General features: G+C 38.7%; 2 protein-coding genes and 1 non-coding gene across 4 annotated transcripts in view; 1 reads left to right on the plus strand and 2 right to left on the minus strand.

Annotated features, from left to right (window-relative positions):
* Positions 1 to 1,745, plus strand: part of lrig1 (leucine-rich repeats and immunoglobulin-like domains 1) — a 51,301-nt gene extending 49,556 nt beyond the window's left edge. The window contains exon 19 of the mRNA XM_007895194.2: positions 295 to 1,745. Within this exon, the coding sequence (XP_007893385.2) occupies positions 295 to 467 (173 nt within the window). The 3' untranslated portion in view covers positions 468 to 1,745. The remainder of the gene's footprint in view (positions 1 to 294) is intronic.
* The window catches only part of slc25a26 (solute carrier family 25 member 26), a 95,682-nt gene continuing 83,708 nt past the window's right edge, over positions 1,625 to 13,598 (minus strand). Inside the window, exons 8-10 of one of the 2 annotated variants that reach the window (XM_007895195.2) lie at positions 10,532 to 10,596; positions 9,116 to 9,189; positions 1,625 to 1,896 (exon numbers count right to left, since the gene is read on the minus strand). In XM_007895195.2, the coding sequence (XP_007893386.2) occupies positions 1,800 to 1,896; positions 9,116 to 9,189; positions 10,532 to 10,596 (236 nt within the window). In that variant the 3' untranslated portion in view covers positions 1,625 to 1,799. Of the gene's footprint in view, positions 1,897 to 9,115; positions 9,190 to 9,740; positions 9,818 to 10,531; positions 10,597 to 13,598 lie in introns of those variants that run through there. The other variant, XR_488020.2, reaches the window with a different exon arrangement.
* trnag-ccc lies at positions 10,438 to 10,509 on the minus strand. The gene has a single exon. It is a non-coding gene; the product is annotated as a tRNA-Gly (tRNA).

The raw sequence follows: 13,598 nt of genomic DNA on the forward strand, positions 1-13,598 counted from the left end.
CAGCTCCTTTCTTTGATTTCTTTTGTGAGTGCAAACCTACAGGGGATAGTTTCACATTATTTTAATTTTCCAGCAACGTAAAAAGTGAAGCCCATTTTCAACTTTTACTAAACTGCAAAGTATCATGCTGAATAAATGAGATCTATTTGAAATAAATAGGCTAGGTTAGCCACTACATTTTTGTTCATGTCTTTTTAGACTTCTGATCCAATAAGATGTTTCTATAATTAACTGTTTAAGTTAAATTGGAAGCTGTGCAAGATTGAAACCTTTCCATTTTCCTTTTGTCTTTAGAACCTGTTAGAACAACTCACAATCCTGTGCGACAGTCATCATCGGAGGGCTTAAAACAGCAGCAAACAGCAATGTGTGAAAAACCTCTGACTTTATTGTACAGTGTACCTGAGGCTGAGGTCAGACAGACATTACTACTAAATGGAAAGCTACCACACTCATGTGAGGTATAGCTTGTAAAAGACCAAACTGAAGAAAATTGCAGATAAATGCATGCCTATGCCTGTGCACTGAAAACTTTCGTCAGCTTTTGTTACTACCTCACCTGTTTGTATATCGTACCTCTTCACAAACCTGAAGACGTGTCAGGACAGAGCTTGTGGGAAAAATCCTGTTCGAGCGTTTTTCTAAAATTGTATATATTCCTTAAGCTTCTATGGGAAGTATTATTGGTAGTTCAACAATTGACTTGCATTTAAAGCATGTAAATGTGGGAATGTATAGACAAAGGAATGCGTTTTATATGTTTGTACATAAGAGTTTACAGATATGTATCTTTTACAGAAGATGTTATTTTAATCTTATTTAGTGCATGAATAACTAAAAATTTAGATTTTTTTTCAAACTTTCTCCTTGCTACATTGGTTGCTTTATTCAAATTTTCTAAAACCTCCTGGTGCCTTAATGGTAGGAGTTCTAATGCTGATATAAATCTACTCTTCCCTACTACTGAATGATGTTACACGTATCAATACTTCATTACAAAAGCATTCTTGAACAAGTAATGTGTAGGATTTCATAAATACTTGATAAGGACATACTGCATTTTAGATCACAAATTTCCCCATGACTGCACACAAAGGTCTTGATGTGGATTTGGTACTGAGTATATTTGCAGTAAACCTACTCAAGTACTTGAGGATCATGGAGGAAATCAACCTCATTACACAGTAATGTGCTTGAGTAAAATTTTACACATATTGTCTTGCTGAAGGCTAATAGCAACAAAGGAAATTATGGACTGCAAAACTACCTTTCTAGACCACATGGGGTGTTATCAGAATTGTACTCTTTGTCTCTAATAGGTGTCAAAGAGTTGATAGTGATGGAGATAAACAATATTTACTGACTGCAATCTTGAATCCATTTTGTTAGCAACTGTTCATTACAAATCCACTGTAGAAGTTATTACTAATCAATCCTGCTAAAATGGGAAACAAACTAAATATAAAGATTCCTGAAATCAGTAACAGAATGTTGACCCTTCCAACACATTTTCTATTCTGAATCGACCTCAATTAAATAGCTTAACAGATTTATTTTTCTTTTATACATTGTCATAACATACACAGCAACGCTGCTTTAGAGGCAAAGAAAAAGGAAGCGTTACTTTTCTGTACAAACGTATTTATTTATAAAATTTGGTAATGTACAGAGAAAAATGTAAGATACAGAAGTGTCTAACAAATGTTATTGAAGTGAATTTAATAAAAAATTTATAATATCAGTAAGTATCTTTCCATTGGTGTGGCAGGAGTATGAGTGTCTGCTGTTTTCCACTTTGCTTATACAAGCAGGGTCTGCATCTTTTCATAGACACCAAGAAAAATAAAAGCACCAGTACAGAGCCATGTTACTCTCGGAATAATTCCAGAAAATAAGCTGAGGGAAAAAAGCAAACAATGAGTTAATGTTCATAGTCAAAAGATTAGGTTGAACTGACAACCCTTTTTTTTAGTTCAACATTCCTGCTCTTCAAAAACACAAGTTTGAACGAACTATTAGCCTGCTAAGAAAGTTGCATTTTTATCATTTCAAAATCTCAAAATACTGGTAGAATGTTTTTGTAGAACAACATGATAGCTATTTGCATCACCAAGATCCCACAAATAAAATTTATCTGGAGGATTGTTGCTCAGGACACCAGGAGAAACTTCCTTTTTTCCAAATGTCATGAGATTTAACACCCACCTCTGACAGTGCATCTTACTGGAATGTGAGCCTAGAACTGAGTGCAAGTTCTGACATGGGTTTGGAACGCACAACCCTAACTGAGGCGAGAGTGATTCAAAATGAATCAAACTGACTGTTAAGATATTTTGTTCCAACAATCTGAGGATATATTCAGTATCTATAATTAACCACTTATGTTCCTCCAAGCCATTATTGCCAATTGACTATTTTCTTAATCCCTACTATGTTGACATTAAAGGACTACAACAAAGCAGAAGCAATTAAGGTATCCCTGAGGCTCAAGGTGCAACAGAATTCACATGGTTTACATTTGGCTGATTCCACAATACCAGACAACAGCTAATCCATAGTTGATGGTATTAATAGATGTGGTTTACAACATTCTGACACGACAGCCATTACTGACCCACTGCTTGAGAAGATCCACACAGATGGACTTCTAAGCTTCCTATGCTGTCAGATGCTTCCAAACTTACTGCTGTTACAATCACTAGCTTTGTCTCAGTGTTCCCATTAAGGATTGTCATAAAGAGCAATGCTGGAATTTAATGTCCATCGTTCAGTGATGTCCCAATAGTAGTTGGGGTTCTTCTGTGGCCAAAACACTTTCTTGATTCCCCATCCCCCCAAAAAAACAATAGGGTTGTGAGTTTGGTTTGCGTTTGGTATATGCCGAAGTGGAAAAGTATTTTGTATACTACGTGTGGTCCTTTAACCATGACAAATAACCTTTGTCAGAGGTCTATGTCCTTCCCTGGGTCAAAGTACACAGAACCAAACTATTTCACATCTTTCTGCTAGTTTTCCAAATCTCACAAAGGTGCCCACATTGCTGAAATCCTGCTGGCTTAAATACACTTCTGATAAAACCAGTTAACTTTGAAATCTGGATCCAAGCATCAAACCTTTGATAAATTACTCTTAACACAGGGATTGCAATTCAGTAAAAGACAAGCTGAAATCTGTCATTGCAATTTTAGGATTTAGTACAAACCAAATAATTGTCTTTGAAACCCAACGAATAAATCAAACATTTTGTCACTTGAAGCCTCACACTCTATTGCATTTAGCCTGCAGATTTGAGAGCTGGTCCAAATGGAACTGGTTCTCAAGTAACCCAAGGCTGCTGGTGCCTGGAATCTACACAATTTACAAAAGCAGAGCAGATCTGAGGGACTGGCAGCAAAATAATCATCCTTGCATTTGATATTGCATATTATCATATCTTCAAGGCATCTCCAAACGCTTCACAGAATATACTGTAAAGTGAATTGACTATATTTTGTGGGTGAAATGTGGCAGCCAATTGGGCAAGCAGTGTCCCACAAACGGTCATGGATTGAATGACCAAATTATTATTCATTTTTTGCAGGGATTATTAGGCCTGGAAAAGCGATCCGACAATTAACTAACAACCAGGTTCCTACTTACTGCTTGGTGAACAGAGGCATGTGGAGTAGGGAAACTTGCCCAATGTTTCGCCCTGCTGGGAATCGAACCCAAGTCCTCTCGCTAAGCTGCAGGACTCCACTTAGAAACAACTGTGTATACAAAACGTTATACACGTAGTGCTTTCTGCGCTGCACACCTATCAAGCTCTAGGGAGGTCCATCGTAGCTCCTCAATATTCTAAACTCTAAAACACAGGTGTACTCGAGACAATGTCATCTCTTAACATCCCTTATCCTTCAGCTAGGATACAGGATATAGTTCAACAATATTGATCCTTCTTTGAACTCTTGCCTTCAATCTCACTCCCTCTCATAACTTCATGATTTATCTTTTTTATTGACACTCACTGTATCTGCTTGTTCAGGTGGACATTAAAGATCCTGTTCACTTTGTTGCTGGACAGTCACGACACATGATAGCAATAACCTGTCGAGTGCTTTGTGATGTTTCAATGTAAAAGCCTACATCAAATTACATACAATTAAATAGATTCTATATAAATGGAAGGGTTGTTATTTTATTAAGTGTTCAGAAATGAAGTTCAGGACTTAAAACAAAAGGTTCAAAAAAAAGGTAGATGGAGATTTTACTCATATGGCCCCACGTGGAGTTAATTAATTTGACACTGGACAACTGAGGTGTTGGTCAGTGGAGTGAAAGAAAAGGAAACTATGGAGCCAAGTTTGGTACACTTTGTACTCATAAACTTTGCTACCTGAACCTGTCAGCAGAAAGCACTGTCAAAAGGCTAACCTTTACTGCATGACGTAGGCCGAGGTTCTAATGGACCAAAATAAACTTTTATTTAAAAAAAGGGAAAATAAGAAAAATCTAAACACTTCTTTTTGACAATTTTGGTGTTCAACTGAGCCTTTGGTTAACTCACTCCCCTTTCAGCTTCTTCTCCTCCACCTCCCTTTTCAACTTCATGTCACCCTTCAGCTCAGGTGCCCAGCCAGCTGTGTAAAGTACATTGAGACGTCCTAACAACATGAAAGGTGCTACATAAATGTCAATTGTACTGTACTGGTTGCAAACTACCTCATAACGATACGGTTCATTTGTAAGGATGGGCTGACCAAGAGGCAAAACTGTTTGTAATGCTATCGAAGGCAGAGCACCCACAGCAACATAAACACTTCATCTCTGTAAATGGCTCCTTTGTCTTTAAATGGCTTCTTGCAAATCACAAATGCAAGGGCGTTCGCCAAATAATATTCAATCTCACGCAACAGAGACTGACAGTTGTTGACAGGTGTGGGATCCGTGAACTACCTGAACTTGGATTATATGTTTTTCAAAAACATGTTACCAATATCCATTCATAAGCCCTGGGTTGTTGGAACGTAATATTCACTTGTGTGCATTTACTGTGCTAGTTTTGGAAAAGGTTATGCATGAACAAGTCCCTGAATCAATCAATCTTATCTCCTGACTTGTTACACAAATCCCAAAAATTGTGAAAGAGCTCTCAACTACGGTTAGAACTTGCAGATCCAATATTCAAAATAATTGAGTATGTGAAAATGCTTGTGAATGTTCGCATCGCATTTTGCAAGTTTGCAAAGTATAGATTAGTTATAATTTGCATCATTAACAATATTGTGCTGTAAAAAATAATTCAGAAAAGACAAATACAATTTAAAACTATATAACAAGACAAGAAAAAGAATTGCCAATTTCTGGACAAACTTTTAAAAATATTTAAATTCACTTGCAGGATATCTTCGCTGCCTTTAGATGTTAAGGACGAAATAAGTATTATAACTAAGTAACATCTAAACCAATAGAAAAATTGTTGAATTATAAGATATAAACTGAACACACTATTATCTACTAGTTACTTTGTAACATCATCCTGAGTAATTATGCTTTAACGTTTAAGGTTACAAGTAGAATTCCTGGAAGCAGTGCTGAGAGTTATACCTGACCTTGACACCCAGAACGTGGGGGGAGGGGGGGGAAAGGGTTTCATTCCCCAGCATCTTAATGAGTGTAAATTATAACCAATTTTTTTAAAGTACAGAAAGCAAATCAATTTCTGGTGTAGGTGAGGCCTTAAGTAGGACTGCCCAACTTCATGAAATCAATAGAGTTGAAACTTTTTCAAAAGGGAAACACTATATAGCTTGATAGTTTGTCAACTTGTTTTTCTAATTTGGGTTTTCAATAATACAGTAAAATTGATTTGGAGCTTGAGGCTAGTTGACAGATGGAAACAGTTTATGGTTTTACTAGACAGTAATTTACCTTATTACCATAATTATAGGTTTAAAGCACAGCAATTTGTATGAGACATGCACTGGCCACATTGTCAAACAGTTGACATTCAAATGTGTTGGGTTTCTAAGTAATACCCACTAGTTTGCAAAAGGAAATCATTCAGGCTATCAAACTCCCCACAGAAGTGAGAGATACAAAATACACAGCTTTGGGTAAAATCAATAACAGATGTAGGCGCCTTTTGGTCAATTGGTGGATCGCTTTTCCAGGGGTAATAATCCCTTCAAAAAAAATTATAATAATTTGGTCACTTCAACCCATGATTGTTCGTGGGACACTGCTGTGTGCAATTGGCTGCCGTGTTTCACCCACTAAATATACAGTCGATTCACTTTTCAGTATATTCTGTGGAGCGCTTTGAGATGTCTCGAAAACGTGATAAGGCGATATATCAAATGCAAGGATGATTATTATTATTCCAGAGTTGGAGGTGACTGAATCAGTGATCTTAATCTAATCAGGGTTACACATTCCCACATGATTATCTGCGATTCGTTTTACGACCAAACCAAAAATAAATATTGCAATTGGCATCGTTTCAGTTAACGACACTCGTTTATTAACACTCAGATCCGAGTTGCGAACCAGGATTTCCTGACAGTCCAATCCACCAGTATGTGTTGAATAAATCATTATGTCCCAAGCAATCCTTACTTCCATAAGACTTTTTCCCAGTGAACTTGTTGCAGTCTACACTTTCTCTTCTTAACAACACAAAGTCCATATTTTGAATATGGGAATCTCAACACTGAGTGTTATCACTCACAAAAATACAGTTAATACACTTTACAGAAAAGCTCTGTGAAGTTGTTTGATAAACATGATAAAGTGTTATATCAAACGCAAGGATTATTATTATTATTTGGTTGTTAAATCCCTTGAATATAACAACATTGTCCAATTACTGCAATATATTTTCATAAAGATCTACATTTTTAATGTAAACCGCACTGTAAGTGGTTTTGGATCCTGGGCTGAATACCATCTTCATTTGTCCCCCTGAAGGCAGGCAGTGTTCTAAAACAATCCAAAAACTCAGACTAGTTGTAGACATTGTATTTGTTTTTGACTCCGGAAGATGAAATGGGTTTTGCTGAGATTCACCACTATTCTCTGTCGAGATCGTTGCTACCCCAGCTACAAAAATAATTCTTCATTCCTTTTTGCTGTCTATCTCACTAGGTCACCTTGTTTCATAGAAGCTGTTTGCCAAAGATATAAAACTGCAATTTGGGGATAGCAAGCAAGCCGTCTGGTAATGACAAAGAGATTCTGTAAATTCCTCTGAGATCTAACAAGTTCATAGTGAACAAAACAAAGTAGTGGCCAAGAAAGTTGCAGCCTTGTACCAAATTTGACGAGATCCTGAACCATGAAATCAATGCACACTTAGAAAAACTGTGCAGACATTAGAATTATTATTACATTTGGAGTTCATTCTGCATCTGGATGACATTCAATGATGCCAAACCGCAAAGCTCTTCCTAACCTTGGGGATGGACATTTGAACCTTGCCCACTGGTGACCCAATGAACTGTAAGAGACAAACACTCAATGGCTTGGCTGCTTGCCTGGAGGTCTTTGCGGTGAAATAGACAACGACCTCTTCTGCTTCATCAGTAGCCAAATGTATGTCCATTTCAGTATTTCATGTGCGCTCCTGGGGGAGGGGTGAGGGGGGTAAATGCCTGTGAGAAAATTAGTTCTGGAATCAATGTTTTGTGGTTGTAAAAATGCCAATTGGCCAGACCAAGGAAATCAGCTGAAATTGCTCTTGCCTTAAATGGACTAGTCACACAATGTACCAGAATGCGCCAGATACAACAAGTTTATACAGTACAGTAGTGCTTGGATATCTTTCAGAGAAAACAACACTGAAATGCATGCTGTACCTAGCACTGGGCAAAGTTTATTAGACATAATAATCACACTTCTTGTCACAATTTAACTAGAGGGATACAGTTTGCTTTTCATACGAAACTGGATAGTTCTTGCATTCATGCTGTATAAAATCAAATGTAACTGATTTATAGTCAATTCCCAGTGTACTGTTCTGCCAAATGTTACTCTTAATAATCCTTGCATTTGATATCATGCTTTTTCATGTCTTCTCGACGTCTCAAAGTGCTTCACAGAATATGCTGTAAAGTGAATTGACTATATATTTGTGGGCGAAACGCGGCAGCCAATTGCGCACAGCAGTGTCCCACGAACATTGAAATAACCAATTTATTATTGTTAGGCGTGTGGAGTAAGGAAACTTGCCCAAGGTTTCGCTCTGCCTGGAATTGAACCCAGGTATCTCGCTTGCAAGGCAAGTGCTCTAACCACTGAGCTATAGCTTACCAGGATCCATAATGATCATTTACAGCAGCTGTAAAGGATTGTAATCCCTTCAGAGTTGCAAACCCCATTCAAAATTCTCTCTGTCCTCTGACTATCAGTCTCCTTTCTATAGCAAACCTGTTCATATTTATTTTATGGAGTTTTCTAACACTGCAGTGATGCAAACAACAGTTTCCCCATTGGCATTGGCCACAAGCATTTTGACAATTGCACAGCAAAATGTGTGGAGTTGAGTGTCGAGGTGAGAGGGTTTGAGTATTTCCACTCAGACATGTGTTATTTCCCAGAAGCGTTCCTTTTAACCAAGTGCAGAATTTGCGTTTGCAGAAATTCTCCAGCAAACACAGTTCTAACATAAATGCTTTATATTTACAAGAAGTTATTGAGTTCAACAATTTTGTTTAACCTGGACCTCTGCAATAATACAAACCCTGTGACGTTCATCATCAGGACAGCCTGACCTCCCCCCAACACCCCTCCTCATTGCAGTAACAGCAGATACACAACTCGCTTCATGAATTCCATCCAGCACTGTTGCTGACCAGCCAACTCAATAACAATAACCTTTGAAATTGTGCCTTATCACATCTTCAGGACATCTCAAAACTTATTTCACATATCCACCTCTCAGATATTGCTAATGACACCACAGAATAAAGCTGAGCATTATTTTTCGTCTTCAATATCTCCACTTGTGCTGAAGAAAATAGGTCTGTCATCATCCACCACATTTTTTTCCTCTTTGAAAAGCATTACTGGATACCGTTAGCATAACATGACCGTTTGATGTGGTTTTGTGAGGGGTCAGAGGAAAGTAGAGTCTTACCCAGAAATCCCTTCAACCTTCCAGATGTTCCTCAAGACGACCAGCACATTTCCATCCACCGCCGTGGTACCTGCCTACATCAAAGAAGAGCATAGACTGAACTCACGGCAAAAGCACTGGGTGTAAATCATCAGCCGTCTCAACAGCTTCCTTCTTCATATCACAATAAAAATACAAGTCGCACCTTATTTAGACTTTGTGCACATGTTTCCATGTACCAAAGATCTCCCTTTAGAAAGATCTCTTTGCCCAGACACTAAACGGACTTGTGTACTAAATTAATCACAAGAGTCCTAAAATTTACTGCATATAAAGAATGGGACGTCTTTCCAACATGAAGGATGCAATGTGTTGTTGTTGTTAATCACAGTTCACATTCTTGGAAGGCAAATGATAGACAGCTAATTTCTGTGCTTATGTATATGCAAGGAGCTTCACTAAGACAGTAGTTGGGGGGTGGGAGGGGGAAAAGAGAACCATAAAATCCCAACCCATTCACATGATAAACAAACTAGCGCTATAACAAAGCCTGTTCTCTTATAAAGCTGTTAAAGCATGATGTTACAGTAAAAGATCTATCAGTAAACTACAGTTGCAAGGGCCAGGATTTGCAAAGCTAACTAACCAGTTGGCAGTTCATGACTTCTTTTCTGCCACCACAGGAATGTTACCCAACTGATCCAAGTGTTTTCATCCAAGCAGCTGAAAGACAGCAGGATATTTGCCTAAACGCATCATGTACGTGGGTTATAAGGAGTTGCCTGAAATAGTTCATTAAGGTTCAAAGAGTTTATTCTCCTATTTTGCTGGCTTAATGAGGAACAGTGAGCACATTACACATTGCTAAGGCTCTGATGCAAAAACCTGTCCATCTCACACGTTTAAAAGCTGATTGATAATCAAATGCCTTGTGAATTTCCTTAACACTTCTGTGCATTATTTTTAGAGCTTCAGTGACAAAATGAAAAGTGATATGCTTTACAAAGAATTCCGTTCGCCACACCCCACACCCACCCGTTAATTAAATTTTTGTGATTTATGTGGTTTTGGGGAAGTTGACAGTACATCTTCATATTTCCTGGGTTAATAATAATAATCCTTACATTTGATATAGCACGTTTCACGTCTTCTAGACGTCTCAAAGCGCTTCACAGAATAGACTGTAAAGTGAATTGACTGTATATTTCTGGGCGAAACACGGCAGCCAATTGCGCACAGCAGCGTCCCACACAGTTGTGGATCGAAATGACCAATTTATTATTGGGTTTTTTTCTTGGGGGATTATTATCAGGCGTGTGGAGTAAGGAAACTTGTCCAAGGTTTTGCCCTGCCGGGAATCGAACTCAGGTCTCTCGCTTGGGAGGCAAATGCTCTAACCACTGAGCTACAGGACTCCAAGGTTATTCTGAAACTTACCCTTGCGAGCATGATCCTAGTCTTTGCCACATCCAGAGGTGTGGTTATAGCACCTGCAACTCCACCTGAGAACACACCGAGCCTAAAGAGTTAGTCACATTCACTGTGTCAAACCTGACATAGCCTACGTCCTAAAGGCAATTTTTTTGTGAAAAAATATTTTCCTTATTTTCTTCTTCCCTTCTCCCTCTCCTCTGTGCTGTTTCATCCAGAGGGTTCTAACCTTGAAAATGACCAGTTAATGAAATTCACAAGACAGTGACTGAGTGCTGGAGTTGATGAGCCCTCCCGAACTGTTTCTATTTACATCCGCAAATGACCTGCAAGAATCTGGCAAACTCACTGCCAAAGGAGTTACAAATTTATAAATTTGCCTCATTTACTGCGTGTAAATGGCCACTAGCCAGGGATACGGATATGGACGTCAATGTTCACTTGACGTCCATATGACGTCTGAAGACTCCTATTTGTTTAGTCCTGTATTAAAACTGCTGATCAGCACCTTTGGACGTCCTCCCGGGTGAAAGGAGCTATAGAAATGTAATTTGGTGTTTTGGTTCTCCATGATCATTCTGAAGCCTATTTTGGAGGAATTACAGAAATAAATTACTCTACTATGCACTTTCCATGGAGTATGGCATTTTCATTACATTTCAATTATGTGCCTAAGATGACAGGTGTTGGAAACTTAGCCAAGTTATGACTGAATTCGGTTCCAACCCTTAAACTCGGCCCTCGGGCTCTTCCTGCCAATATCTCCACACCTGCCTCATTTGTCTTTTTGCTACAGCCCAGGGAACGCTGAAGTCCAGCCAAGAGACTCGAGCGGGAACCACTGGCTGTGAAGGAGGTGAAGGAAAAAAGACAATGTAAAAAACATGTTGAGTTGCTAACAGACGAAATAAAGGGAAAAGATAAAACCATGAACTGAAATGGCAGGAAAAAATACCAATAACAGGGTAGCCACGCCCCGAAATTCCACTCGGCTCAGACTGTAAGACTATTATGTTTTCAATTTAAGATTCCTAAATTGTAGAAAATTCTTCAATTCAGTTTTCATTTGAGAGACAGTTCTTTTTAAGAGCTACAGTTTCCAAATGAAAGCTGAGGCATTTGCATCAACTGAAATTGTGCTGACAGAATTAACCCCATGTTTGCTGGTTCCAAATAGTGACAACAAGAAGAACTTGCATTTGTAAAGCGCCCTTCAAGCAGGGCAGCGCTTAAACAATGATGAAGCCTGATGCCGAGCCAGGGGACGGAAGAGGTGACCGTAAGCACGGTCGAAGAGGAAGTCCTTCAGTCGTGATCTAAAAGAGGGGAAGGAGGGGGCAAGGTGGAGGGATTGGGGGATAGAGTTCCAAAGCTTCAGGACATAGTGGCTGAAAGTGACAAGGTTTCTAGAACTATTGGTTCCTTTGTACAACTGGGGGTGGGGGGGAGAGAGAAGAGTGATTATATATCTGATACAGTGTTTTAAGGTACTGGTTTAGTATATATATTTATGTATCGCTTACAAAGTTTGCTGAGACATTTATTTTAATGTTTACCCTTTATCAGCTAACATGGAATTATCAAATGCCTTTGAATCACATTTAAGAGTCCCATCAAAATGAGAAGGATCAGAAGAGAAACAAATCCCCTTCTTGATATTCTGATGTAAGCCGGTGTAACAATGGCAAGTGCATTATTGCAAAGGTTGTTTTTAAGTGTTTAATGGTCTGTTACATTATTGATTGGATCGTCACTTAATGATTTCATGTGGAACAAACAGGCAGGTTGAGCCAGATGACCCCATTTCATAAAGTTGCCATTGGTATATTGTAGCTGTAAAGCACCCATTTTATTGTAGTATTTTGAAACAAACTCGCCAGTGGTCACCTGCGTTAGTGCTTTCCCCTTTATTGCAATTGTGTGGAAATTAAAGATTGAATTCATAGATTTATTGAGCAGGGAATCTGTTTTTGTTTCTGTGAATACGCAGCTGGGCTTGTGTGACAGGGCCTGAACTGATCATTCTTGTGGCAAATCGACAGCAGACGTGACAGCAGTGGTGGATACCTATTAATTTCTTAGGGATCGTGCCGAAGTACCAGCTGTTCCACCACTCCAAAGGGAAAACCCACCCGCAGAACAAATGAAGAGTCCAGGTCTGGTATTAAATGGTGAAATGAGACAGTCGACCTGTCAAAGTCAAATATAGTTAACCCCCTCTCTTCCTCCTAACCCACTCCCACAGCCAGAGCATGTGCAGCAATCCTGTTATTTACAGTGGTAATGCAGAATTTATGATACACATCTTGCAATTCAAAGTGTATTTGGAATGCATTAATTTCTAATGCAACAAATAAAAAGCTAAGTGTCACAACAGCTTGCTAATTGGGAAAGCAACTTTTATACATTGTGCAGACTCGTCAGAATTAATCAGTTTTGACAGGGAACAAGCAGGCCACTGTTTGTTAATGCGTATTAAAAGCAATCTCAACACTTTGAATATTGGGCATTGGACCCATCTTAACAGACACTTGACACTGAGTATAAATGATTAATTTTAAATGAAACGTATTTGAACTCAGGTCAGCTATGGAATCTCTAAAAGTTTTAGTGGAAAAAGGGAGAGTGAGGTTCTGTGGGGTTGTGGCAGTGGGGTACCATTTTACCCAGCGTCAAAACCGTTCAAAAAAATAACTGAGGATTCAAAACCTTCATGATTGTGAAAAGCCCCCAGAAAATATTAAAAAATGGGAAAGTGATTGTAAATAACCAGAAGAGTAAATCTATGTATTTGTGATTGAACATGTCCTTCATTTCACATGAAAGCTCAATTAAGTAATCATGGATAATCAGTACCTATGAATGGAACTGGTGTGGAGTGTCTCTACAGAGCACAAAATATGCACAGACAGCAACTTGCTAGCAGTACATTTGTGAACGACCCAATGTACAATGTTTACTGAACCTACACTCTGCCATCTGAAAAACCTTGCTCCCATCTGAAAAACCTTGCTCCCATCTGAAAAACCTTGCTCCCATCTGAAAAACCTTGCTCCCATCTGAAAAACCTTGC

This window comes from Callorhinchus milii, unplaced genomic scaffold, assembly GCF_018977255.1.
Source record: "Callorhinchus milii isolate IMCB2004 unplaced genomic scaffold, IMCB_Cmil_1.0 Scaffold12, whole genome shotgun sequence".
NCBI classification, from domain to species: Eukaryota; Metazoa; Chordata; class Chondrichthyes; order Chimaeriformes; family Callorhinchidae; genus Callorhinchus; species Callorhinchus milii.